A 26,716-nucleotide genomic window follows, 5' to 3' on the forward strand; every position below is an offset into this window, starting at 1 on the left:
ATTAGGGTTAATAGCTTAAAAAAGTGTTTGTCGAAATGTTTATTAAAACCACGGACAATATGTTTTACTTAAACAAAGGAGAGATATTAAGTTTCCGAGATATACAGGTAGGAAACTCATACCCGTACGGTACTTAGTAGATAGTTTAAAACCCTTTGTATTAAGATTCTCAAAAATAGATAAGAATTTGATTATTTGTAGAGAATATAATAAGGATACGGAATTTCATTTCTTTGTTGGAACTCCATAAAGACAAAAAAATACGTAAATTTGAAAATTTGTTTAGATTAAGGAAAGAGGTAGTTTTGGGCGGGTAAATAATGCAACATGATTGAAAGTTGGTGTTGATTGGATGGAAAATTAATTGTGGGGGAACGATTTGAAAGTCGGAGAATGAATGGAGAAAGTGTGGCAGTGTGTTTTGTTCGATCGAAAGGAGAAGTCCAGTTTTGAGTGCAGCGTACTAAAAAAAAAAAAGGCCGGTTTGTGTTTGAAAAGTTACAAGCATCATCAAAAAAATCGTAGAACAAGTAATAGGCCAAGTCGAGAGATGACATAAATTCTTAAGTCTAAAGTATCCAGTATTGTGTTAAGTGATTCAAAAATTTGAAAGACTGCATCAGGAGAAAACCGGAACGAGTACGGTACAAAGCAGTATAAGAAAAGGAAAACAAAATTTAGCAGAGGAGCAGAGACATTCTTAGGGGACGTGGACGAGTTTTAGATAAATAAAAATATATCAAGAAAATTGAACATCGAGAACATTCTTTAACAACATTTTATTATGATCTACTTTTACTGTATTGATGTTTATAGATGTAATCTACTTCAATTAATTAATCAATTACTTATTTCATTAATTAAACAAATCAAAACATAAATAAAATATAAATCTCAGGGCTGAATGATCCTATCAATACTTACTTTTGTGGCTTCAAATATTTCTCAGTGGTTTCCTTATAGGGATAGACAAAAGAGAATCAAAATAATACACATATGGATTTCAATTAGAAATTATAAAAATCGTTTATTTTATCAAAAATGAAATCGATATCCAATATTGCAAATTTTATTTATTCTCTTATCTTTATTTCATATAACAATTACAAAAAAAGAATCTTATTTCTTTTTGTCTCCAATTTTTTTTAAATTAATAACTGTGAATCTCTCTACTTCTGCTTTACAGAACATTCTCGATGTTCAATTTTCTTGATACATAAACAATTTTTATTTATCAATATTATTGTATCATAAAAAAAGTCAACTACAATGATTTATAATAAACAAAACTGATTAAAGTTTGATGATTTTATAGTACTGAAATATATAGTTCCATATGCCCTGTGGTATTTAACACGAAAAACAATACATTTATATCATAAGAGAAAACGACTGACCTTTGCTGAAAATTATACACTGTCTTCACCCATAGAACGTTTCCTTACTTGCTATAGTTTCGATCAAAGGAAAACTCGTCCACGTCCCCCAAGAATCTCTCTGCTCCTCTTCTAAATTTTGTTATCCTTTTCTTTTCACTGCTTCGTACCGTACTTGTTCCGGCTTTCTCCTGATGCAATGAGAGTGTTAATACTATAAATACTTAGGAACATGGATAACATCAGATGTAGACCAAACCAAAGAAATTAGGACACGCATTGAAATAGCACGTGCCTCATTTTTTAAACTTAAAAAGTTTCTTTGTTATCGGGATATAAGGTTGGAACTACGCCTGAGAATGCTTCGACGTTAGGTGTTCTCTACTCTTCTTTATGGTTTGGAAGCGTGGACACTACAAGTCCATCTGAATAAGTTGGCTGCCTTTGAATTTTGGCGTTACAGAAGAATCCTACGAATATCATGGATTCAAAGAATGTCAAACGTAGAAGTAAGTAGAATGATAGGAAATGGGGTGGAAATAATATTAACTATCAAAAGACGAAAACTTAAGTACTTAGGACATGTGATAAGAGGGCAAAAATACGCATTATTACAACTTATTATGCAAGGAAAAATCCGAGGAAAGCGAAATGTGGGAAGACGAAGAATATCCTGGCTTAAAAACTTAAGGGAATGGTTTGAATGCAGTAGTGCAGAACTTTTTAGAGCGGCAGTCAATAGAGTCTGCATAGCCATGATGATTTCCAACCTTCGATAGAAGATGGAACTTAAAGAAGAAGTAATATTAGAATGCTATAGAATAATGCTATAAGTAGCAAAAGACGGTCTAATAGTCAGTAATCAGAAAATCAAATAAAAGTTCTTTAACATCCAAAGAAAGGATGTAGAGTAGGGCATAACGTAACAATAAACCCATATAGTTTTTAAAGATTGTAGCGGTTTAGGTATCGTAAATAACGTTGTGACATAAGAAATAAAATTTAATATTCAGGTAGCTAACTGATGTACATATAACCCCCATAACACTTATATCATATTACACTTATAACACATATATCAAACAGTGATTAAAACAGTGCTATTGACTGGATACGTGACGAGAACGCTGACAAAACAATGTAAGTAAAACTCAGGTAATAATAAGATCAGTATTACTAGAAAAGCCATCAGAAGTATTGCCAAGAAATGTAGAGCATATAGTGAAATCTAAATATCGTAGAATAAGATATTCAGATAGTATCGAGCGAGAACATTATTGATAAGGAAAGGGAAACCCATCGCTGAGAAAGTGAGAAACCAATTGCCAAAAGCATGCCCGTACTCTAAAGCATAAGCATGTCTTTTCATACTCTTTAAGTAAGTGATGGATTCGACCGTTACTTGATGGAAATTTATTTTATTTGACAATAAAACAGGTATGCGTTTACATGTTATAGTCTGTAAATGAATAAGTTGAAGAGGCTGTATGGCTGTATTTTTTAGTTAACTAATTTCCATAGATCCTGAATTTCATAAAATTTAAAGATACCTTAAGGCTTTTATTTTAAATATACTTTTTTAGAAATGAAAATATATATATATATATATATATATATATATATATATATATATATATATATATATAAGCGGGGATCCTACAGCTTCTGCCGCTTCCCGCATTTTGATTCGTAATGAAAATACGTAAACAAAACTTGGAATATACATGTAACCTTTGATTTCTGGGATAAACCCATCTCCTGAACAATGGCGCCGATATATTTATTTAAAATTTTGTACACTTATTTTAACCGTTTGTGTCCTTATTATCCATATATGAGTTATGACCGATAGTATAAACTCACTTACTTTTCACAAAGAGACTCTATATTAACTACAGTGATTACTATACAAATCTGATTCGAAATATCGTCGAAAAATAACAGTATGTAAAATTTAAATGTTTAATGAAAAGTTGAAGATTATCCATTTCTTATGGGGTTTAAAAGACAAGCCTTTACGAAAATTTAAGTACTAATAAGACCACTGCCATCGGACGTACCCTGGGTAATGAATAATTAATTAATCGGCTAATCATCCGTTCAATATGATTTTTGTCAAATCGGTCCTTTTTAGGACCAACTATTCTAATTATGTTCATAAATATTAAGGGCATATCTAGAGATAACGACATTTTTCTTTAGTTAACCTTATCAGACATATGCGCTTAGCACAAATGTGACGTATTTCTAGTGCAGGAAACACATAGAGGGCCAAACCTAGGATATCTGGTATTAAGCTGATCGATGAAAATCACATAATAAATGTAAAAGTGCTATCTCTGCCGGCAAAGAAGCAAAGAAAAACTTAAATGAGAGAGGACAAAACCAGTCAGCTGAGGGAACCTTTCAACGATGTTGAGCTTGGGTTCACTATCTACGTATATAATGAACAATATTACGGTTCCTGACTGAGGATCTGAGCACAAAGCTTATTATAAAATTTGTACCAAAAACAACAATTACTGATATCCAAAGACTGCAGACAAGCAAAGCAAAGACAAAGTTGTTGCGTTGCTTAAACCTGGCAAAAACTCCAACGACCACAAAAGCTATCGGTCAATATATTTATTTTGTCAGCTATACAAAATACTTCTGCACATAATCGTCCATATAATTTTATCGATAATAGAACATTTACACAACCCATACCAGTGAATACTAGGACTTTTATTACGTAGACGATACATCTCTTGTTGCACAACCAAAAATTTTTGTTGCTGAAGTGGAGAAAAATCTAAATCATATCTTAAACACAATAAAAATAGATACAAGGTTGAATGCTCGAATTAATGAACTTTGATAAAATAAACGCAGATATCGAGCACAGTTTTATTAATTAAATCTTGCCCACGTACTTCCGCTCCCTAGAGCATCTTCAGCGGCAGCTGAAATAAGCCAAGAAACGTTTTTTCAAAATGAAGAAATTGATTAACCTCGATACAAACTCGGAAGTTAATGGATGATAAAAGTTTTTTGTGATTAACGTTTTAGACATACTTCGTCAATTTTGGGCTATCCAACAATAATTGCAGAATGTCATAAACATAAAATTAAACATAAAGTTAAACATACAACACTACAGTAGACAAGGACAAACATTTTAAAGTTATTTAAAAAAGTCGAAGATACATTCTGGTTGCCACAGGAGAGAGAATGGCTCCTGGTATTAACGGAAATGTTAAGGTGACATGTGACATATGACAGCTTGGATGGGCAATCACAATCATGTAGATGTGATCTGTACATTTTAAAATTCTATGTAACTAAACATTGACCAAAGGTCCAACTGACATTATTAGGAATCGACAGAGCGAATATTATGGAATGGCCAAGTAAAGTCCGTATATCGGTGTCCACTTGACCACGGAGATCTCTTGAGCCTGAATTTTATCAGGAGTTCACTTTATGCCGTAAATATATATATATATATATATATATATATATATATATATATATATATATTCCTAGTAACACACGACGTCCAATGTACGTCCAATTTTGGTCTGGACGTTCCTGGACGTAAAATGGACGTACTTGGGAGGTACGAAGTGGGACGTAGTTTGGGTGGACTAAATATGGACGTTCTCTGGACGTCCGACATTCACCAATTACTGGATCAAATAGCAAATATTTCAATAGAATAAAAAATTATTTACGTTAATAAAATAATTAAAAGCAAAAAGGTTAAATCATGAATAATTAAAAATTGTATATTTTAATATATCCAGAACATGTTTATGTTTATGGGTAAATTGTAAAAATCTTTTATTTCTAGCTAATTTGTAATTTTTTTCATTATTCTAGTTACCAGGATGATATAAGTTTGCTAAAAGTAAAAATATAATTTTTATCAACAAGATGAATCTTGAAGATGAACAAACAAGTGTGGCAACTGGCAACTGGCAAAATGATGATATCAATTGTCATTGTTATGTCATACCTATTTAAACAAATTAATTTGTTTACACAGTTTAATTATAATATTTGAATGCTAAAAAAAATAAAAGAATTCTACTTAAGCAGTATACAGTGCAAAAAGTGTGAATTAGCAACTTTTTTGATGCTTGCTTTGGTTATAGTATGTTATTAAAGATTTGGTAACATTTGTTAGGTTACTTTCGAGTTTGGTTTTTATTTTATTACAAAAAGGTAAGTGTAATTTTTCCTAAAATTAGTTATGTTTAAAAGAAAACGATTTGTTTCTAAGCGTCATTAACAGACGATGGTTACGAAAAACGTAGAGAATATTGTTGAAAATATTAATAACTCCGATATTCCATCTTCTTCAAACCTTTCTTTGGAACCACTAACTGATCATTTTGATGAAAGTTTCAGTTCAAATGGTTCAGCTTACAATACTTCCGATTTAAACTTTTTATCAACATCATGTTAAGTACCTAAAATAATCCAAATAGACGACGTGGATGACCATTCTGGTGATCCTTTACAAAGCTCTTCTTTCAATGAAACTGAAGATGGGTTTAAACATGGTTGTAACGAGAATTCTAGAGAACCTTATCGAGATGTTTTTAATTTTTCTAATAAGTTATGCAACTGGACTTTGTCCTTTAATACTAGGTGATTTAATAAAAATTCATAAAGAAGTTCATGATCTTTCTCATTTACCTTCAGATGCTAGAACCCTTCTTGCTTCACCCAGAGAACAAATACTCAGATCCATATGATTCGAATTTCAAAGGTATTTTTATCTTCGCAAAAAAACAATGGTATAGAAATTTGTGTAAATTTTAATGGAATCCCACTAAACAAGAGTTTTAATAGTCAGTTTTATCCTAGTTTGTGTACCATGGTTATAAGAAACCAAAGTTTGGAAATGAATGTTTGATTGTTTTTTTTGTAACAGAGGCTGTTTTTTTATTAGATAGTTTAAGCTAAAATAATTAAGCATGGATGAATAGGTTTGTGGGGTAGTTATATTATAGTTACATGTTGATTTATATTTTAGAATAATGAGCTTTCCAAAACTGGTGAGGAGACCATAAACGAATTTCTTAGGAGAAGCCTTAAGAAGCTGATTTGCAATAAAATTCAAGGAAAATATAGTTGGCAAAGGAAAAAGGAATATATGCCCTTTGAAGACACACATATAGCTCTGCTTTTTAAAGGTTTGTAACTTGTAAACATAAAATCAATTTAAGGTACATTTAAGAATTAACACTATCGCTTAAGTGGTCACATCCATCCGATGAAGCATACCGTTAACTGTATCTTATATGTTATTTAGATGGCAAAATTTACCAACTCACACATGTTCAGGTCTGGCTATGAGATTGCTTTAAGAACTACAGCTAGTGATATGAGATGTAGGTTTGTTGTTGGCCACATATTTTATTTATACACTGTTATTTTTGTTTTTTAAGTATCAAAGTGTAATTACTGCTTATTTGGTCATTAGAAATAAATACCAATGGTTTGTGGTGGTATTATTCTAGTTCGGGTGAGATTCATTAAAACTACAGCCCTTGAAATGCGTGTGTTTAATTTTACGCCTTTAAATAATGATTTATTCACAATAAGCAAAGTATAATAAACTAAATCTGAAATTAGTTTGTTCAATTTATGAATGTACAATAATTTTGTTTTCAGATGCTGCTTGGAAAAACTCCAAAACCAGCGTTGCCATGGGGAAGGAAATTGAAACTTGATAATGAAATATCTGAAGGGATCTACAGAGAGGGCAGATGCTGAAATAAAAATATAAATCAAATTTAATTTTCATGTTGCATTAGTAAATATGATTAATTTTTTAATAGTGAAATTGTGTGGTTGTTGGGCAGAAAGGGACAGTTAATTTTTGAAACATTTTTATTTATTAAAAATAGGTACCTAAAAATTTATCTACTGCTAAAATAAAACAGACAAATTTCCATATTAAGTATTGATCTTTTTCTTACTTATGATTTCAACTTTAAAACACAAAAATTGACTTGTCTGCTTTTAATTCCGACTACACAATTGTAAAGGAAATCAGAATGGGAAGGGATAAATGAAGTTGAATGATTCTGTTTTTAGTAAGCCACAGTAATTTTCAATTTTGCCAATTTCTTTAGCAGTATTTACAATCCTTCTTTCTCCTGTGTAGATAAGTGTAGTCAAAGATCCTATATCAGTCACAGCCATATTCACTATTTAACTATTAAAATTTGTGACATTCTAGCATGCTTACAGTGTCTTAATACCAATAAAGGTCTTGGTCCAGACGGAATATCTTAACTTATTTTTAACGAATTGTGCATTTTTTTATGTAGGTCTCTATGGCTTATTTTTAATAAATCTCTGACTGAGGGTCACTCTCTATCACAATTTATTTATTGATTTTATCCTTAACTCATTGATTTATAATTATCGTTCCATTATAATTCTTTCTGCTGTTCCTAAAATTTTCGAGGCTTTACTAACTGATTTTTTGACAGTAAATCTGAACAATCAGCTTCATACTGGTCAGCATGGTTTACTGTCTAGTCGTTCAACTTCTACTAATTTACACTGAGTATGTTATAATTGCATTAACAAACATTTTTTATGTCGATTAGATCACTCACTTGTCTGTAAGCATCTACTGTTCTTGTAAATTGTGTAGACCATATTCTTATTCTGGTATGATCAATTTCTTGAATGTGGATTCTCTTATCAGAAGTGTTACCTCTCAATCTTTATTTTTAAGCTTGTTCATAAAATAACCAATCTCCTGAATTGCTTCAGCTAATTTGTTTTCATATTCCTCCCCATTCACTTCGTCAGAATTTACATTTTCATGTTCCCTACCGCAGAACTAATTATGGTTCACATATAGGTATGGTCTGAAACTTTTGTATCAATAGATTTAGGTACTATTTGAAGCACTAAAATACAAAATGACACTTTTTATAAATTTGTACTTATTTATTTTATTCATGTATATTTTATTTTTATCTGTAATGTGGTGTATATTTCTATAATGTTGCATTTTTGTATAATTTTGACAGTGAATTTGTTCCATTTGTTATTAATAAATAAATATATATGTAATAATAAATGTTAGTTCTTTTAAACATTCATGTTTTATTACTCGAATTTATTTTATATTTCTATAATGTTGCATTCTTGTATAATTTTGACAGTGGATTTGTCCCGTTTGTTAGTAATAAATAAATATAAATAAATGTAATAATAAATGTAAGTGCCTTTAAACATTTACGTTTTGTTTCCCAAAACACATTCTAAATATGCACAGGATGACACCACTTTTAGTACTTTATACAATGGCGTTGACGTCTAATTTACATCATCAGCGCTAAAATAGACGTCTGAGAACATCACAAAAGTCCGTCAAGTAAGTCCTCCTGACGTATTATGGACGTTCGATTAAGGTCCAATTAACGTCCCGGTACGTCCAACGAACGTCGGGACGTAAAATGGACGTCCATAGGACGTTTGGCGCAGCGACATTCGGACCGATATAGGAACAGGACGTCATTGGGACCAAAGCGGACGTTTGAGGGACGTTCTTAAAGTCCGTGAGGGACATACTATGGACGTCCACTCTACGTACGTGTGCAATAAAGGATATATTAAACTGATTATTTCCACCAAAAAACAATTTATGAATGATTTAGGAATTATCAGGCAGTGGTATCTAATAAAAATTTTTGAAGTTATAATTCTATACGCGCGGTCCACGTTGAAAATTTGCACGGGAGTAAATCGGTGAAATCATTCCATATGTAAGATATGAGTAAGAGAGATACAGAAGATATATTTTCTCTCTCTTTCTTTATCGGGAATAAAAATGTTCCTTTTGTATATATTTAATATTATATATATATATATATATATATATATATATATATATATATATATATATATATATATATATATATATATATATACAGTATCTTTTTTTTTTTAAAGAAAAGATACTGTATCTGTAAATATGTATCTAAAAGATACATATTTACAGATGTGACAGTGCTAAATAAATTTGCGAAATCAAGCGACCATCGTATGGTGAGAGCCACCATTGTGTTAAATATTAACTATGAACGACACAATATGATAAAATAGAAGCAAATAAACATATGGACACATCCAAACAACGAACAAAATTTTGAAGATCATATCGGTAAATTCCTTCAAGAAAAATCATCAACAAATGATATTAACATCCTAAATGACATAATAGTAGAAGCAATAACAGAAGCTCAAAAGAAATGCTGCCCAAAAAGCGTGAAGGAAGAAAAAATTAGTCTGGACACACAGAAAAAAATGGAACAAAGAAGAATACTGAAAAGCGACGAAAACTCTAGTAACGACGATATAAATAAAATAAACAAGGAAGTATCAAGAGAAATAAGAAAAGACCTAAGAAAATACAAAGATGAGAAAATCATCAAAACTATTGAGGAAAATAAGAGTATGAAAATAATGAGACGCAAACTCACAAATGGAAATAAACAAATAGTCAAACTCAAGGATAGAAATGGCAACATCACATCAAACAGAGAACATTTGTTACAAATTGTGGAGTCATTCTATGAGACATTATATAGCAACCAATCGACTCTAGATATAGTTGAATATCAGCAGAGGAAGGTTCAAAATCAGGGTTCCGAAGATATCCCAGAAATCTCCTTGGACGAAATTTACAAGGCTCTAAAAAAGATGAAGAATAACAAAGCTCCGGGGGAGGACGGTGTCGTCACGGAAGCGATAAAGATAGGAGGCTCAGTACTGATAACCAAAATTCAAAAGCTCTTTAATCTATGTCTATGGAATCAAAATATCCCAACAAAGTGGAATAATTCAATAACTGTACTCTTACACAAGAAGGGAGATATAGCAGACCTGGAAAGATACAGACCAATCAGTCTCCTTAACCATCTTTATAAATTATACACCCGAATAATAACGAACAGATTAGAGACAAAGCTGGATTTTTACCAACCTCGGGAACAAGCCGCTTTCCGCCCTAATTACGGCACAAATGATCACCTGCAGTGCCTAAAAACCATGATAGAAAAAACTAACGAATATAACCGTCCCTTGGCATTGATATTTGTAGACTTTAAAAAGGCGTTTGATACAGTGGAATTACCGTCCATCTTAAGAGCACTACAAGATTGCAGGGACGACCACAGATATTGTAATATAGTTTAAAATATATATAAAAATGCCACAACAACCATAAGTCTACATTCAGCTACTAATAAGATAAAGATAAAAAGGGGAGTCAGGCAAGGTGATACCATGTCACCAAAGCTGTTCATTACCGTTCTTGAGTATGCATTTAAAAGACTAACATGGCAACAGAAAGGAATATCCATCGATGGAGAAAGATTAAACCATCTACGTTTTGCGGACGATATCGTGCTTCTGTCAGATAATCTGGGAGAGATCAAAGACATGCTCCAAGAACTGAATTACATACTACAAGAAACTGGGCTGGAGATAAATTTCGAGAAAACCAAAATGATGACCAATATGGTTCCCAGCGAAGAGATACAGATCAATAACAACAAGGTAGAATTAATCGATAAATACACATACTTGGGTCATGAAATCAGAATACCCAGAGACAACCAAACCTGCGAGCTAAATAGACGAATCACGTTGGGATGGGCGGCATATGGAAGGATGAGAGACATTTTTAAAACAAATACTCCAATTCACCTGAAAAGGAAGGCATTTAACCAATGCATCCTACCAGTCTTGACCTACGGAGCAGAGACCCTAACTTTAACGAAAGCTACTGCCGAAAAACTGAGGGTAACACAAAGGCGAATGGAGAGATCAATGCTGGGTCTGACCTTGAAAGATCGCGTGAGAAATGAGGAGATACGCCGACGAACTGGCGTTGACGATATTATACTGCGAATCAATAAACAAAAGTGGAGGTGGGCTGGACATGTTGCTAGAATGGAAGACGGAAGATGGACGAAGAGATTATTGGAGTGGAGACCAAGAGCCGACAAGCAAAGTCGAGGCAGACCACCCACCCGATGGACCGACGACCTAAGGAGAATAGAAACAAACTGGATTGCAGCAGCTAGAGATAGAGAGAACTGGAGACGTTTGGAGGAGGCCTATATCCAACAATGGATGTGAAAACGGGGCTGGATGATGATCATAATATATACAGTGATGAGTGTCTTACCACCCGGCTTTTTAACGGAAGAGATAGAAAACACGTATGTGTGACGTATTTCCATTTTTTAATTTCGCATAAAGTAAAATCTGATTGACCACAATAAAGCAAAAATGTGAATACAATAATTTAATTAATAGTGATTATTTAATCTAAAGTTTTAAATTATTAACCAAGAATAATTTCTACTATGATTTGAGGAGTTTCATACACTCTTGTCACGGAATAATTATTAATCCTTCGTGGATTAGTGGTAAGAATTCGAAACTGCGACGCAGACGTCGCAGACGATTAGAGTTCAAAACCCACATGTGGTTCTTCTTTTTTTTTAATAATTTGAAATTATGCAGAGATAGTTTTGCTTTGATTCACTAAACATTTATGTTAGTCGTTACTAATATTAGAAGTGTTTAAAGAAAAAACAGTATCGTCGTACTTTCGAAAATAAAGTGAAAATTCTTTAAACATAAAAGAACGTTCTAAATAAATGTACTTACAAAAAATGCTTAAATAGGTAGAAATTCTATAAAACTATTTTAAATAAACGTATTTTATTCTAATGAAATGTATTTACAAAAACTGTTCGAATAAGCTTCCATTAGCAGCAGAACAATAACCCAATCTATTATAAAAGTTTCGCCTAATATTTATTAGTTAATGTTTCTGGACTAATACCTCTCATTGAATCAGAGCTCTTTTCTCTTAATTCTTGAAGAGAATTAGACCTATCGTCTTCAATTCCATATAGTTTGGACTTGATATATCTCTACATAAAAAATCACAAGGTGCAAGATCAGGTGATCTTGCAGGCCAAAAAATATCTCCGTGGCCACTAATCAATCGATTGGGAAAAGTCGCACTGAGATATTTACTGACGATGCGAGAATTATGTGCAGGACAACCATCGTGTAGAAACCATATGGAATCAAAAGGTATTGGTAAATTACGAAGGGCTGAGACAATTTGATTTTTCAGAAGTTCCAAGTATTTCCGCCCAGTCAACATACCGTCTATAAAAATGGACAAATGACATGATTTCCCATTATGCCTCCCCAAACATTTACTTTTCGAGGACGCTGGGTACAAGCGACATAAATCTGACGAGGATTTCCTCGAGACCAATACCGAGCATTCATTGAATTGTGACGGCCATGCAATGAAAACGTACATTCATCGGTGAACAAAACGTTCTCCAAAAAATGTTCATCTTGATGTGACATTTCCATTGCAGTTTGACAAAATTCTAAACGTCTATATTGATCCCCAGGGATTTGTTCGGTGGATTTATGAAGTTTATAGGGACGGTATCCATGTCTTTTCAAAATTTTACCTACTCTAAATCTTGAAATTCTATATTATTCTCCGAGACGAGATGCTGATTGGGTAGGATTTTGCTCAATACTTGCACAAATCAAAGTGTCCCTTAGTTCCAAATCTGGATTTACCTTCCTTCGTCTACAAACTCCTCTTGGAGCGAACACGGATCCATACGTAAAAAAATTACGTATAATAGACTGAATTGTTGATCGTGGTGGAGCCGGCCTATTTGGAAACATATTTACAAATTGTTGTCTAATCATGTTGTCTGATAATCCGTTCACATGCCAGATAACAATTTGCACTTTTTCCTCGATCGTTAAAACTATTTTCACGAATTGTTTTTTCAATAAAAAGTTTCTGTTTACCGTACAAAAACACTTGTCCATATGTTATTATTTGATGGCTTGAATGTTGTTAATTGTCAATGTTGTCAATTGTTTTGAAAATCATTACCTGTACAGAGGCATTGATATTACCACTGAGAATTTAGTGATTTGTCATTAAACAATCTTCACCGGATTATTTTGCATTCACAACTGAAGACTGTAAAACTGGAATTGAATTTTAATTATTTTGTATTTCTATTTTATAACATTGGAATAAGAATAAATTGTAAATAATGAGTTTTTCGAAAACTTGTTACCTAATATGTATCATATTTTCTATTATTTTTTGATTGAGTAAAACAAAAATGTTATCCTTGGTATGAATTAAATCCCAATCTTCTTGTCAACAGACCACATCTCTAACTATTACACCAATTCCACATGCAATAATTGTTTTCGGACCGAACATACCTCCTTTAGTTCAGTCAAATATTTCAGTTGACTTATTTTTATAATTAAATAAACTTAAAGATTTATAATTTAAACTCGCTACTAATTAATGTTTTTTACTATAATATATCTTATTTTATTCAATCATTTATTCTTACATCAGAAATTATTAAAATAAAATATTTTCGTGCTCATCTGTATAATTATGACTGAAATCAAATAGCCACGTCTAAAAACTAGCTTTATCTCGTACTATCTCACAACTTAATCTGTCTTCTATCCTTTCCTTTTCATTTATATATATATATATATATATATATATATATATATATATATATATATAATATAATATATATTAATATTATTATTTATGTGATAGGTTTAGTATTATTTATTAAATGTTCATAATTATTTTAGGCTTTCGTATTTCAAATAATAATTACAATAAATCACTGTGTGACCGAAAACTGTCAGTTTTGAAATTTTGAAATACGTTAGTGCCATGTCTAATTGGCAAATTTCTTACTTTATTTTTGAAATATTAAAAACCCCACGTTAGTCTTATTAAATATGTGTGATACACGCAAAAATGCTAAATTTTAAAATAAGATGAAAATTTACAACATAATCCGAGTTGTTGGTTTTTTATTTTTATCTTCCACAAACATTTTTTAAAGTTATACTTCTATACGCGCGTTCGATGCTGGAAATTTGTATGTATTCGTATATATTGAGTGAATCGGCAAAATCATTACATATGTAAGATATAGGTAAGAGAGAGACAGAAGATATATTTTTTCTCTCTTTCTCTCTCGAGAATAAAAATGTTCCTTTTGTAAACATATTTAATATTTATTAATATTATTTTTTTATTAATAATATTATCATGGTAAATTAAAAATATGCGTAAGTTATGTATATTGTCATTTTTAAATACTTATGAATATTGCATTTTAATGTGAATTGTATTATAATATTGAGTCAAATGTTTACATACAGCAAACGATGCACCATATACCTGTATACCTAATTCTTTTTCTCTTTCTGCTCTTCCTTACTTATACCCTTACATATGTAATGATGGTGCAGATTAACTCCCATATAAATTTGTAACGACGAACGCGTGTATAGAATTATAACTTTTACCGGCAGTCACACAGTCCCACCCGTTTTTTTTTTGTCTCAAAAATGTGTTTTTTCTAAGAACTCATTATTTCGCTATTTACTTGTTAGCTTCATACGGAGTAAACCGTAAAACAATTTTAACGTTACAAACAAATGGCGTACAAATAGATTTAAAAACACTTAAAATAAGTAAAATATTGCATGTTAAGATTAAACTGTCTTAAGCTGGTTCGTTACAGTAATAAGATAAAACAAGTAAAATTACTCCAAATGTAAAAAAAAACAATAAAAGAAACGTAAGAAGAATGATATTTCATTGATTATTGATTAAGGTTAGTTGTTATTAAAGTGAGTGTTAGGTATTTTGAATATTTACAAATTTTGTTTAATATATTACAATTGAGTTACTTAAGTGTCCAGTGTCAGGTGTATAATTTAAAGCGTTTCGATTTTTGTTAATGTGATACATCTAAAGAAATAATCTAATTTTGTAGTTATCATATCAGTCTATACCAAAATACGAGCCTTGTTAAAGTCTAGCCCAGCATATGACCATAGCAAATTACTTTAAAGTTAATGAAAAGTTTTTTACAAAGTTACTTTTATTTGTAATATACATTTATTTGCATAAAGTCGTAGAATATTAGATAAAATTAAAAACAAAATTAGATAAAAGTGGATTAAATTAGATTAAATTAGATAAAATTATATAAAATTAGATTAAATTAGATAAAGTTAAATAAAATCAAATAAAACTAACTAAAAGTAGATAAAATTATAATTAATTAAATAAAATAATATAAAATATATTACAATAAAATAAAATAAAATAAAATTAAAAAAAAATAAAATTAAATTAAATTAGTTAAAATTATGTAAAACTATATAAAATAAAATAAAATAAATAAAATAAATAAAATAAATAAAATAAATAAAATAAATAAAATAAATAAAATAAATAAAATAAATAAAATAAATAAAATAAATAAAATAAATAAAATAAATAAAATAAATAAAATAAATAAAATAAATAAAATAAATAAAATAAATAAAATAAAATAAATAAAATAAATAAAATGAATAAAATAAATGAAATAAATAAAATAAATAAAATAAATAAAATAAATAAAACAAATGAAATAAATAAAATAAATAAAATAAATGAAATAAATAAAATAAATAAAATAAATAAAATAAATAAAATAAATAAAATAAGTAAAATAAGTAAAATAAGTAAAATAAATAAAATAAATAAAATAAATTAATTAAATAAAATAAATAAAATAAATAAAATAAATAAAATAAATAAAATAAATAAAATAAATAAAATGAATAAAATAAATAAAATAAATAAAATAAATAAAATAAATAAAATAAATAAAATAAATAAAATAAATAAAATAAATAAAATAAATAAAATAAATACAATAAATAAAATAAATAAAATAAATAAAATAAATAAAATAAATAAAATAAATAAAATAAATAAAATAAATAAGATAAATAAAATAAATAAAATAAATAAAATAAATAAAATAAATAAAATAAATAAAATAAATAAAATAAATAAAATAATTAAAATAAATGAAATAAATAAAATAAATAAAATAAATAAAATAAATAAAATAAATAAAATAAATAAAATAAATAAAATAAATAAAATAAATAAAATAAATAAAATAAATAAAATAGATGAAATAAATAAAATAAATAAAATAAATAAAATAAATAAAATAAATAAAATAAATAAAATAAATAAAATAAGTAAAATAAGTAAAATAAATAAAATAAATAAAATAAATAAATTAAATAAAATAAATAAAATAAATGAAATAAATAAAATAAATAAAATAAATAAAATAAATAAAACAAATAAAATAAATAAAATAAATAAAATAAATAAAATAAATAAAATAAATAAAATAAATAAAATAAATAAACTAAATAAAATAAATAAAATAAATAAAATAAATAAAATAAATAAAATAAATAAAATAAATAAAATAAATAAAATAAATAAAATAAATAAAATAAATAAAATAAACCAAATGAATGAAATAAATAAAATAAATAAAATAAATAAAATAAATAAAATAAATAAAATAAATAAAATAAATGAAATAAATAAAATAAATAAAATAAATAAAATAAATAAAATGAATAAAATAAATAAAATAAATAAAATAAATGAAATAAATAAAATAAATAAAATAAATAAAATAAATAAAATAAATAAAATAAATAAAATAAATAAAATAAATAAAATAAATAAAACAAATCAAATAAATAAAATAAATAAAATAAATGAAATAAATAAAATAAATAAAATAAATAAAATAAATAAAATAAATAAAATAAATAAAATAAATAAAATAAATAAAATAAATAAAATAAATAAAATAAATAGAATAAGTAAAATAAGTAAAACAAGTAAAATAAATAAAATAAATAAAATAAATAAATTAAATAAAATAAATAAATAAAATAAATAAAATAAATAAAATAAATAAAATAAATAAAATAAATAAAATAAATAAAATGAATAAAATAAATAAAATAAATAAAATAAATAAAATAAATAAAATAAATAAAATAAATAAAATAAATGAAATAAATAAAATAAATAAAATAAATAAAATAAATAAAATAAATAAAATAAATAAGATAAATAAAATAAATAAAATAAATAAAATAAATAAAATAAATAAAATAAATAAAATAAATAAAATAAATAAAATAAATAAAATAAATAAAATAAATAAAATAGATGAAATAAATAAAATAAATAAAATAAATAAAATAAATAAAATAAATAAAATAAATAAAATAAATAAAATAAATAAAATAAATGAAATAAATAAAATAAATAAAATAATTAAAATAAATAAAATAAATAAAATGAATAAAATAAATAAAATAAATAAAATAAATAAAATAAATAAAATAGATGAAATAAATAAAATAAATAAAATAAATAAAATAAATAAAATAAATAAAATAAATAAAATAAATAAAATAAGTAAAATAAGTAAAATAAATAAAATAAATAAAATAAATAAATTAAATAAAATAAATAAAATAAATAAAATAAATAAAATAAATAAAATAAACCAAATGAATGAAATAAATAAAATAAATAAAATAAATAAAATAAATAAAATAAATAAAATAAATAAAATAAATAAAATAAATGAAATAAATAAAATAAATAAAATAAATAAAATAAATAAAATAAATAAACTAAATAAAATAAATAAAATAAATAAAATAAATAAAATAAATAAAATAAATAAAATAAATAAAATAAATAAAATAAATAAAATAAACCAAATGAATGAAATAAATAAAATAAATAAAATAAATAAAATAAATAAAATAAATAAAATAAATGAAATAAATAAAATAAATAAAATAAATAAAATAAATAAAATGAATAAAATAAATAAAATAAATAAAATAAATAAAATAAATAAAATAAATAAAATAAATAAAATAAATAAAATAAATAAAATAAATAAAATAAATAAAATAAATAAAATAAATAAGATAAATAAAATAAATAAGATAAATAAAATAAATAAAATAAATAAAATAAATAAAATAAATAAAATAAATAAAATAAATAAAATAAATAAAATAAATAAAATAAATAAAATAGATGAAATAAATAAAATAAATAAAATAAATAAAATAAATAAAATAAATAAAATAAATAAAATAAATAAAATAAATAAAATAAATAAAATAAATAAAATAAATAAGATAAATAAAATAAATAAAATAAATAAAATAAATAAAATAAAATAAATAAAATAAATAAACTAAATAAAATAGATAAAATAAATAAAATAAATAAAATAAATAAAATAAATAAAATAAATAAAATAAATAAAATAAATAAAATAAGTAAAATAAGTAAAATAAATAAAATAAATAAAATAAATAAATTAAATAAAATAAATAAAATAAACAAAATAAATAAAATAAATAAAATAAACCAAATGAATGAAATAAATAAAATAAATAAAATAAATAAAATAAATAAAATAAATAAAATAAATAAAATAAATAAAATAAATGAAATAAATAAAATAAATAAAATAAATAAAATAAATAAAATAAATAAAATAAATAAAATAAATAAAATAAATGAAATAAATAAAATAAATAAAATAAATAAAATAAATAAAATAAATAAAATAAATAAACTAAATAAAATAAATAAAATAAATAAAATAAATAAAATAAATAAAATAAATAAAATAGATGAAATAAATAAAATAAATAAAATAAATAAAATAAATAAAATAAATAAAATAAATAAAATAAATAAAATAAATAAAATAAGTAAAATAAGTAAAATAAATAAAATAAATAAATTAAATAAAATAAATAAAATAAATAAAATAAATAAAATAAATAAAATAAATAAAATAAACCAAATGAATGAAATAAATAAAATAAATAAAATAAATAAAATAAATAAAATAAATAAAATAAACCAAATGAATGAAATAAATAAAATAAATAAAATAAATAAAATAAATAAAATAAATAAAATAAATAAAATAAATGAAATAAATAAAATAAATAAAATAAATAAAATAAATAAAATAAATAAAATGAATAAAATAAATAAAATAAATAAAATAAATAAAATAAATAAAATAAATAAAATAAATAAAATAAATAAAATAAATAAAATAAATAAAATAAATGAAATAAATAAAATAAATAAAATAAATAAAATAAATAAAATAAATAAAATAAATAAACTAAATAAAATAAATAAAATAAATAAAATAAATAAAATAAATAAAATAAATAAAATAAATAAAATAAATAAAATAAATAAAATAAATAAAATAAATAAAATAAATAAAATAAATAAAATAAATAAAATAAATAAAATAAATAAAATAAATAAAATAAATAAAATAAATAAAATAAATAAAATAAATGAAATAAATAAAATAAATAAAATAAATAAAATAAACCAAATAAATGAAATAAATAAAATAAATAAAATAAATGAAATAAATAAAATAAATAAAATAAATAAACTAAATAAAATAAATAAAATAAATAAAATAAATAAAATAAATAAAATAAATGAAATAAATAAAATAAATAAAATAATTAAAATAAATAAAATAAATAAAATGAATAAAATAAATAAAATAAATAAAATAAATAAAATTAATAAAATAAATAAAATAAAATAAATAAAATAAATAAAGTAAAATAAATAAAATAAATAAAATAAATAAAATAAATAAAATAAATAAAATAAATAAAATAAATAAAATAAATAAAATGAATAAAATAAATAAAATAAATAAAATAAATAAAATAAATAAAATAAATAAAATAAAATAAATAAAATAAATAAAGTAAAATAAATAAAATAAATAAAATAAATAAAATAAATAAAATAAATAAAATAAATAAAATAAATAAAATAAATAAAATAAATAAAATAAATTAAATAAATAAAATAAATAGAATAAATAAAATAAATAAAATAAATAAAATAAATAAAATAAATAAAATAAATAAAATAAATAAAATAAATAAAATAAATAAAATAAATAAAATAAATAAAATAAAATTAATAAAATAAATAAAGTAAAATAAATAAAATAAATAAAATAAATAAAATAAATAAAATAAATAAAATAAATAAAATAAATAAAATAAATTAAATAAATAAAATAAATAGAATAAATAAAATAAATAAAATAAATAAAATAAATAAAATAAATAAAATAAATAAAATAAATAAAATAAATAAAATAAATAAAATAAATAAAATAAATAAAATAAATAAAATAAATAAAATAAATAAAATAAATAAAATAAATAAAATAAATAAAATAAATAAAATAAATAAAATTTAATAAAATATAATATAAAATAAATAAAATTTAATAAAATTTAATAAAATCATAAATACAATTAAGTAAAATTACATAAAATTAAATATAATTATGTAAAATTTATTTATTAAATAAAATTAAATCAAATTAAATAAAATTAAATAAAAATAAATAAAATTGAATAAAATTAAATGAAATTAAATAAAATTAAATAAAATAAATAAAAATAAATCAAATTAAATAAAATTAAATAAAATTTAAAAAATTAAATAAAATAAATACAATTAAATTAAATTGAATAAAATTAAATAAACTTAAATAAAATTAAATAAAATTAAATAGAATTATATATAATTAAAGAAAGTCAAATAAAATTAAATGAAATTAAATAAAATTAAATAATTTTGAATCAAACTAAATGAAGTAAATACAAGAAAAATCAAAAATAGAAATAAAAAAATCGGTTGCCTGTAAAGTCGGTTTTACGGGCGAAGATTTTACGTGACAACGTCTTTTTCTCGGTAGAATATTTATTGATATGAATATTATTAAATTGCACAATAGGAACAAGGAATTGAATGAAAATAAGAATTGCACGCACCGATTCAACGCGCCTAATTCTCTAGTGCTGCGCGCGCAGCGGACCGATCATGTTTGAGTGGAAGAGAGACGCAAGGCATTCGCCGGTCCGGCGGGCCTCTCTCTCGTTCGGTGACTCATTGTAACAGACGTGAGCGGGCGTTACACTTTTTCATGAGTGACTCCGAGCCACAACCTAATTTAAGACGTTGTCACGTCAAAAAGTATTCACTTCTATCGGCACTCCTTAAGTGCTACGCGTTGTTTTTTGTCTGTAATTACATGTTTTTTATTTTAGGAGACTAAGGGAAAAATATGAAAACGAAATTAAAGATTTGGAGTCTTCAGAAAAAAAATCAAAAGCCAAATATTCTGAAGCTAGAACTAAACAACTAGAGACAGAAGAAATTCTAATTGGTTTAAAAGCAACTATCAAGCAACTTGAATCTGTGCTTTGTGAAAAGGAAAAAGTAAGATTTTGTATTTAAATTATCTTTTTTATCTTCGGTTTACATATATTTACATGTATTACATATATTACATATATTTATTTTTCTAGTTTAGGTTCCTATAATATTTTCATTGGGTACAAATCAAGTTAAATTTTGTAAGCTTCTTTTCTTCGTCTTTACAGATGGGGGCCTTAAATATTCAAAAGACATCTCAGTTCAGCACGCCGCCTGATTGACCTTAGTGCAGGATTTGCTCTTCGTACTCGCAGCGATAGATCCCGAGGTACTTTAAAAAGCCCTCTCGTCGCCGAGTCTACGCCAAACGCCTACCTGCTAAACCATACCCTCTCATGTCATTCAGCGATCCGGAAGAGGAATAGCCGCTATTAGGCAGGCATCACTTCCAAAACACTACCTTTATGTATTCACACACTGTCAGCAAGTAGGACCTTTTCCCTGTGTTCCCTTTGTTTTTGGTCTCAAAATTGAGTTTTTTTGAGTGGAATCCCGTTCGAAGTATCGCGTAGAAGACCCTCAATGCTTCTAGTATGGCTTCACTCCAAGCAGGGTATTTCGTCCTTCCTCACAGTCCGACTCGCACAGTCTAACCCATACAGTCTTGCTCACTTTTTACCTTCAATTTACAGCATCTTTCTCTCTTACCTTTGCCGTTGGTCCAGCTGTCTTCTTCCTTCTTTTTTGTCTTGATCGCTGCACGGATATAGTTATGTACACTAATTCAACCTGCTTTATTTTTATTTATTCTTTTAAGCATTTCTCTCACTGTAACAAAATTCACACCTGTCTCTCTTCCTACTCTGTTCCTTTCTTCTATATATCTCTAACATCGTATGTGATCTCAGTCCACCCAATCGTTTATGTTTTGGATCAGCATCTATCCACTGTCCCATATCTTCCATGTTGTTCCATTCTTCTTGCCATCTTTCAGTTGACCTTTCCGTTTCCGGTCTTCTCTCGGCCATAATAAGATTTAAGTCTCTTCTCTCATACAACACTTTTCATTCCACTGCCAACACATTGTTACAATATAAGTACCTCTGAAAGTTGGGAGACAATTTAAAACAATAAAACTCACAATTTTCTTTGGGAGCCAATTGTTAGGACTCGTTTAGTTCAGTCTTTCAGGTGTGAGAACGTCTGAGCTGAGAAGTAAATATGAACAATGAATTTGGCTGGGACAAATAAATCAAAATATCCTTGCCTAGTCATATTTTTTATTGTACATAAAACGATATAAAATAAATTTTAATAAGATATTTAAAATCAAAAGCATGTGTTGCCTATAAACTTATATAAACTATAATGTCAAATTCTAGCCCGTTTTAGTTCTGATCAGCGATTATTCTACGCAGCTATTTGGTTTTGCATCTTTGCTGAAGTTGTCATTCCATGTGAGTGGTGTACCACAAGGTTTTTAAATTTCCACCCAGCAAGGGGAAACAGGAAAAATTAATTAAGCCAAAAAAACTAAAATAATAAATCTTGAATTAGTGACTTCATATATTTTAAAATATTTCCTTGTCAAATGATGATTGAAAATAATTACAATATTAAATAGAAAATAGCAAATTGGCAAGGATAAAATGAACATAATTATTATTTAACAAATTAGATAAATTATAATTAAAATATACTAACTGCATATGGCAATATTAGATTGAAAAATAAAACGTGGTTTGTAATTTTAGGTTAACGCAAATATGAAATTATTAAAAGACAGATATATAAAAACATAAATCAAATAGAAAGTAGAAAGAATGTAAGTACTCATCTCAGGAAAATATTTAATATTAAAAATGAATTTTGAATCCAAGCACCAGCTTAAATAAGCAAAAGACAATATATAAAAAAAATACACCTGTACAGAATTAAAATGACATGACAGAGCAGCGTTGCCAACTTACAAATAACGTTTGTCGACTGAAGTGAGGCATAGACATTTGCCATGTCCATGTTCGTGACAGAACAGTCTGGAGTTAAATACGGGAAATAGGTATTATTTGAAAGCACTTGTATAAATCATTAGGTCCCTGGATTTTTTTTATTCTTTGTGACACCGTTTCAAATTCCCCACTAAATTGTGAAAATCTTATTAAATTGAAAACTCTCGGTGAAAGAATAACTCTTTCTTCCCAGATGGATAACGTCACTAGTATATACTATAATGTATATAACAGAAAATCTTAATTTAAAAATAAAATTGACCTTTTTTGAGATTTATCTCCATACTAGAAACATATAGGTACATAACAGAAATTTAAAATAACAATCATTATATTTGTCCCTTTCATCTCTACGCCCATGACTACTATATGTACTAAATATTTAATAATAAATAGTTTGGAAAATTAAGTAATGATATTATGATTTTCAATTCTTTGATTTTTAAAACCAAAGTGACAAAAATCAGAACATAATACTTAAAAAAATATATTCCCTCATTGGGATCGAACTCGCGACTTCTGGTTCTAAATACCGTGCTTCAACATATTCGACCAGTAGGTAACCCTAAATAATAAGGTGGCTAATCAATGTCATTATTTAACAAGAACATTATTAAGATGTCAGTTTTTTGGTTGTATTTTGTGTGTGTTTATTTATTTATTGTATTTCAAAAATGGAAAGGTTATTACGAATCATAGAAGTTCCAGGAAGAATATCTATTTGTAAAAGACTTTGGCCAAATGTATATATCTACAAAATTAATATAAAATAATAATAATATTAATAAATATTAAATATACTTACAAAAGGAACATTTTTATTCTCGAGAGAGAAAGAGAGAAAAAATATATCTTCTGTCTTCCTCTTACCCATATCTTACATATGTAATGATTTTGTCGATTCACTCCCGTACAAATTTCCAACGTAGAACGCGCGTGTAGGAGTATAACTTCAATAATATTAATAAATATTAAATATATTTACAAAAGGAACATTTTTATTCTCTAGAGAGAAAGAGAGAAAAAATATATCTTCTGTCTCTCTCTTACCTATATCTTACATATGTAATAATTTTGCCGATTCACTCTTGTACAAATTTCCAACGTCGAACGCAACTTCAAAAAATGTTTGTGGAAGATAAAAATAAAAAACCAACAACTCGGATTATGTCGTAAATTTTCATTTTATTTTAAAATTTTGCATTTTTGCGTTTATTACATATATTTAATAAGATTAACATGGGGTTTTTTAAATATTTTAAAAATTAAAAAGGAAATTCGTATTTTGATTCGAACTCACATATACCAGCGTATGAACAAAATACACAAAAAATTTGCCAATTGGACATAACAGTAATGTATTTCAAAATTGATAGTTATACATTCTCGAGAGAGAAAGAGAGATAAAATATATCTTCTGTCTCTCTCTTACCTATATTTTACATATGTAATGATTTTGCCGATTCACTCCCGTACAAATTTCCAACGTCGAACGCGCGTATAGATGTATAACTTCAAAAAGAAATATAATATTTTAAAACATTACAAAAATGTGTCACACACTAGCATAAGAGTGAATGGTTATAATTCTAGTACAAGATCTCTTGAAAATAGAATTCCATAAGCCCCCGACATAAATATGTCCTTAGTTATAATATTTTAAGCAATATTTAAAAATAATATTAATATACAGGGTGTTTTATTAATAATTGAAAATATTTAAACTGTAGATTCCTGGCCCCAAAATATTAAGATTTAACTCGACACACTTAAATAAAATGTATCTCCTTACTTAGTTGTACGGTGTTTTATTTTAAAACTATTTATACCTGGAACTATAAAACTATTTCAGAGGCTACTACCAGAGGCGTACGTCAGGGGAAAGTGAATGGTTGATCACTTCTAAATTCTATGCCACTGGCGGAATTGTTTTTTTAGCACAATTTTTCTATGCTCCACTACTTTCTATGTAAATAAAATACTCTTTATATCTGTAAAGATAAAGTCATTACTTTTCGAGATATAAGTTAAAAATAAAGCGGCACAGGTTTCTGATTATTGTATTATTTTTGTCGGTGTTTTTAGGTTACAGGATTGCGTTTATTACGAAAATAACATTGTAATCGCTATTAAAAAATATTGTGGATAATAAATACAAAAAATTAAAACCAGAATTTTATTTAAAAAAAATCTTTTTACTAACGAGGCTACATTTACACGTAGAGGACTATTTAACTAGAGAATCAGCTACATTTGTTATATTGGAAATCCCTATCTATTTTTAAAGTGTCACATTTTTAATATGAATTTAGTAGTAATGTATAGTGTGGTATATCTGGAGATAGTTTTTTGGGTCCTTATGAATTACCAGCAAATTTGAATGGTAAATCTTATTTACAGTTTCTACAAATTACACTTTATAACGATCTAGAAGATTTGCCACTAAATTAAAGAAGAGATAATTATGTGGTTCATGCAGGATGGAGCTCCACCTCATTGTCGTTTAATAGTACGGAACTATCTAGATCAGCAATTTCCTTATCGTTGGATTGGCAGAAGTAGTGAAGCTCCTTAACTGCCTAAAACATCCGATGTAATACCTTATATTATTATTTCTAAAGGTATATGAAATCACTGGTATACTCACTAGATTTAAATAATCGTCAATCACTATGGCAGCAAATAGTAAATTCCGCTAATTTTATTACCAACCAGCCAAACATATTTTTTAAAGTTAGAAGATCGTTTAACGAAAGAATTCATAAGCTTTTTGAGTTAAGTGAACTTGACATTAAACACTTTAAAATATTAAAAAAGTTGTATTAAAATGTGTTTTTTTTTTTAATTTATTAATCTTAATTTAATTTAAGAAATTTTATTAAATAACATTATGTTTAATTGTTTATAGCGAATAAAATTTTATTTTTAAAAACACCGACTTAATTATTACAATAATCAAAATAACTATGAGCCGGATCACTTCATTTAACTTCAAATATCTCGAAAAAATAATGATTTTATCGTTCCGAAAAAAGACTATA

At 25.3% G+C, this 26,716-nt stretch overlaps 1 protein-coding gene and 1 long non-coding RNA gene across 4 annotated transcripts in view; both read left to right on the forward strand.

The window, feature by feature from the left end:
* The window catches only part of dila (centrosomal protein dilatory), a 421,620-nt gene that overhangs the window by 338,509 nt on the left and 56,395 nt on the right, over positions 1-26,716 (forward strand). For all 3 annotated transcript variants that reach the window (XM_072523241.1, XM_072523242.1, XM_072523243.1), the window contains one exon: positions 21,558-21,729. In XM_072523241.1, coding sequence (XP_072379342.1) covers positions 21,558-21,729 — 172 coding nt within the window. The remainder of the gene's footprint in view (positions 1-21,557; positions 21,730-26,716) is intronic.
* LOC140433382 (uncharacterized) lies at positions 5,469-8,561 on the forward strand. The gene is made up of 3 exons (XR_011949946.1): positions 5,469-5,585; positions 6,403-6,562; positions 7,044-8,561. It is a non-coding gene; the product is annotated as an uncharacterized lncRNA (long non-coding RNA).

Source organism: Diabrotica undecimpunctata, chromosome 2, assembly GCF_040954645.1.
Source record: "Diabrotica undecimpunctata isolate CICGRU chromosome 2, icDiaUnde3, whole genome shotgun sequence".
NCBI lineage: Eukaryota > Metazoa > Arthropoda > Insecta > Coleoptera > Chrysomelidae > Diabrotica > Diabrotica undecimpunctata.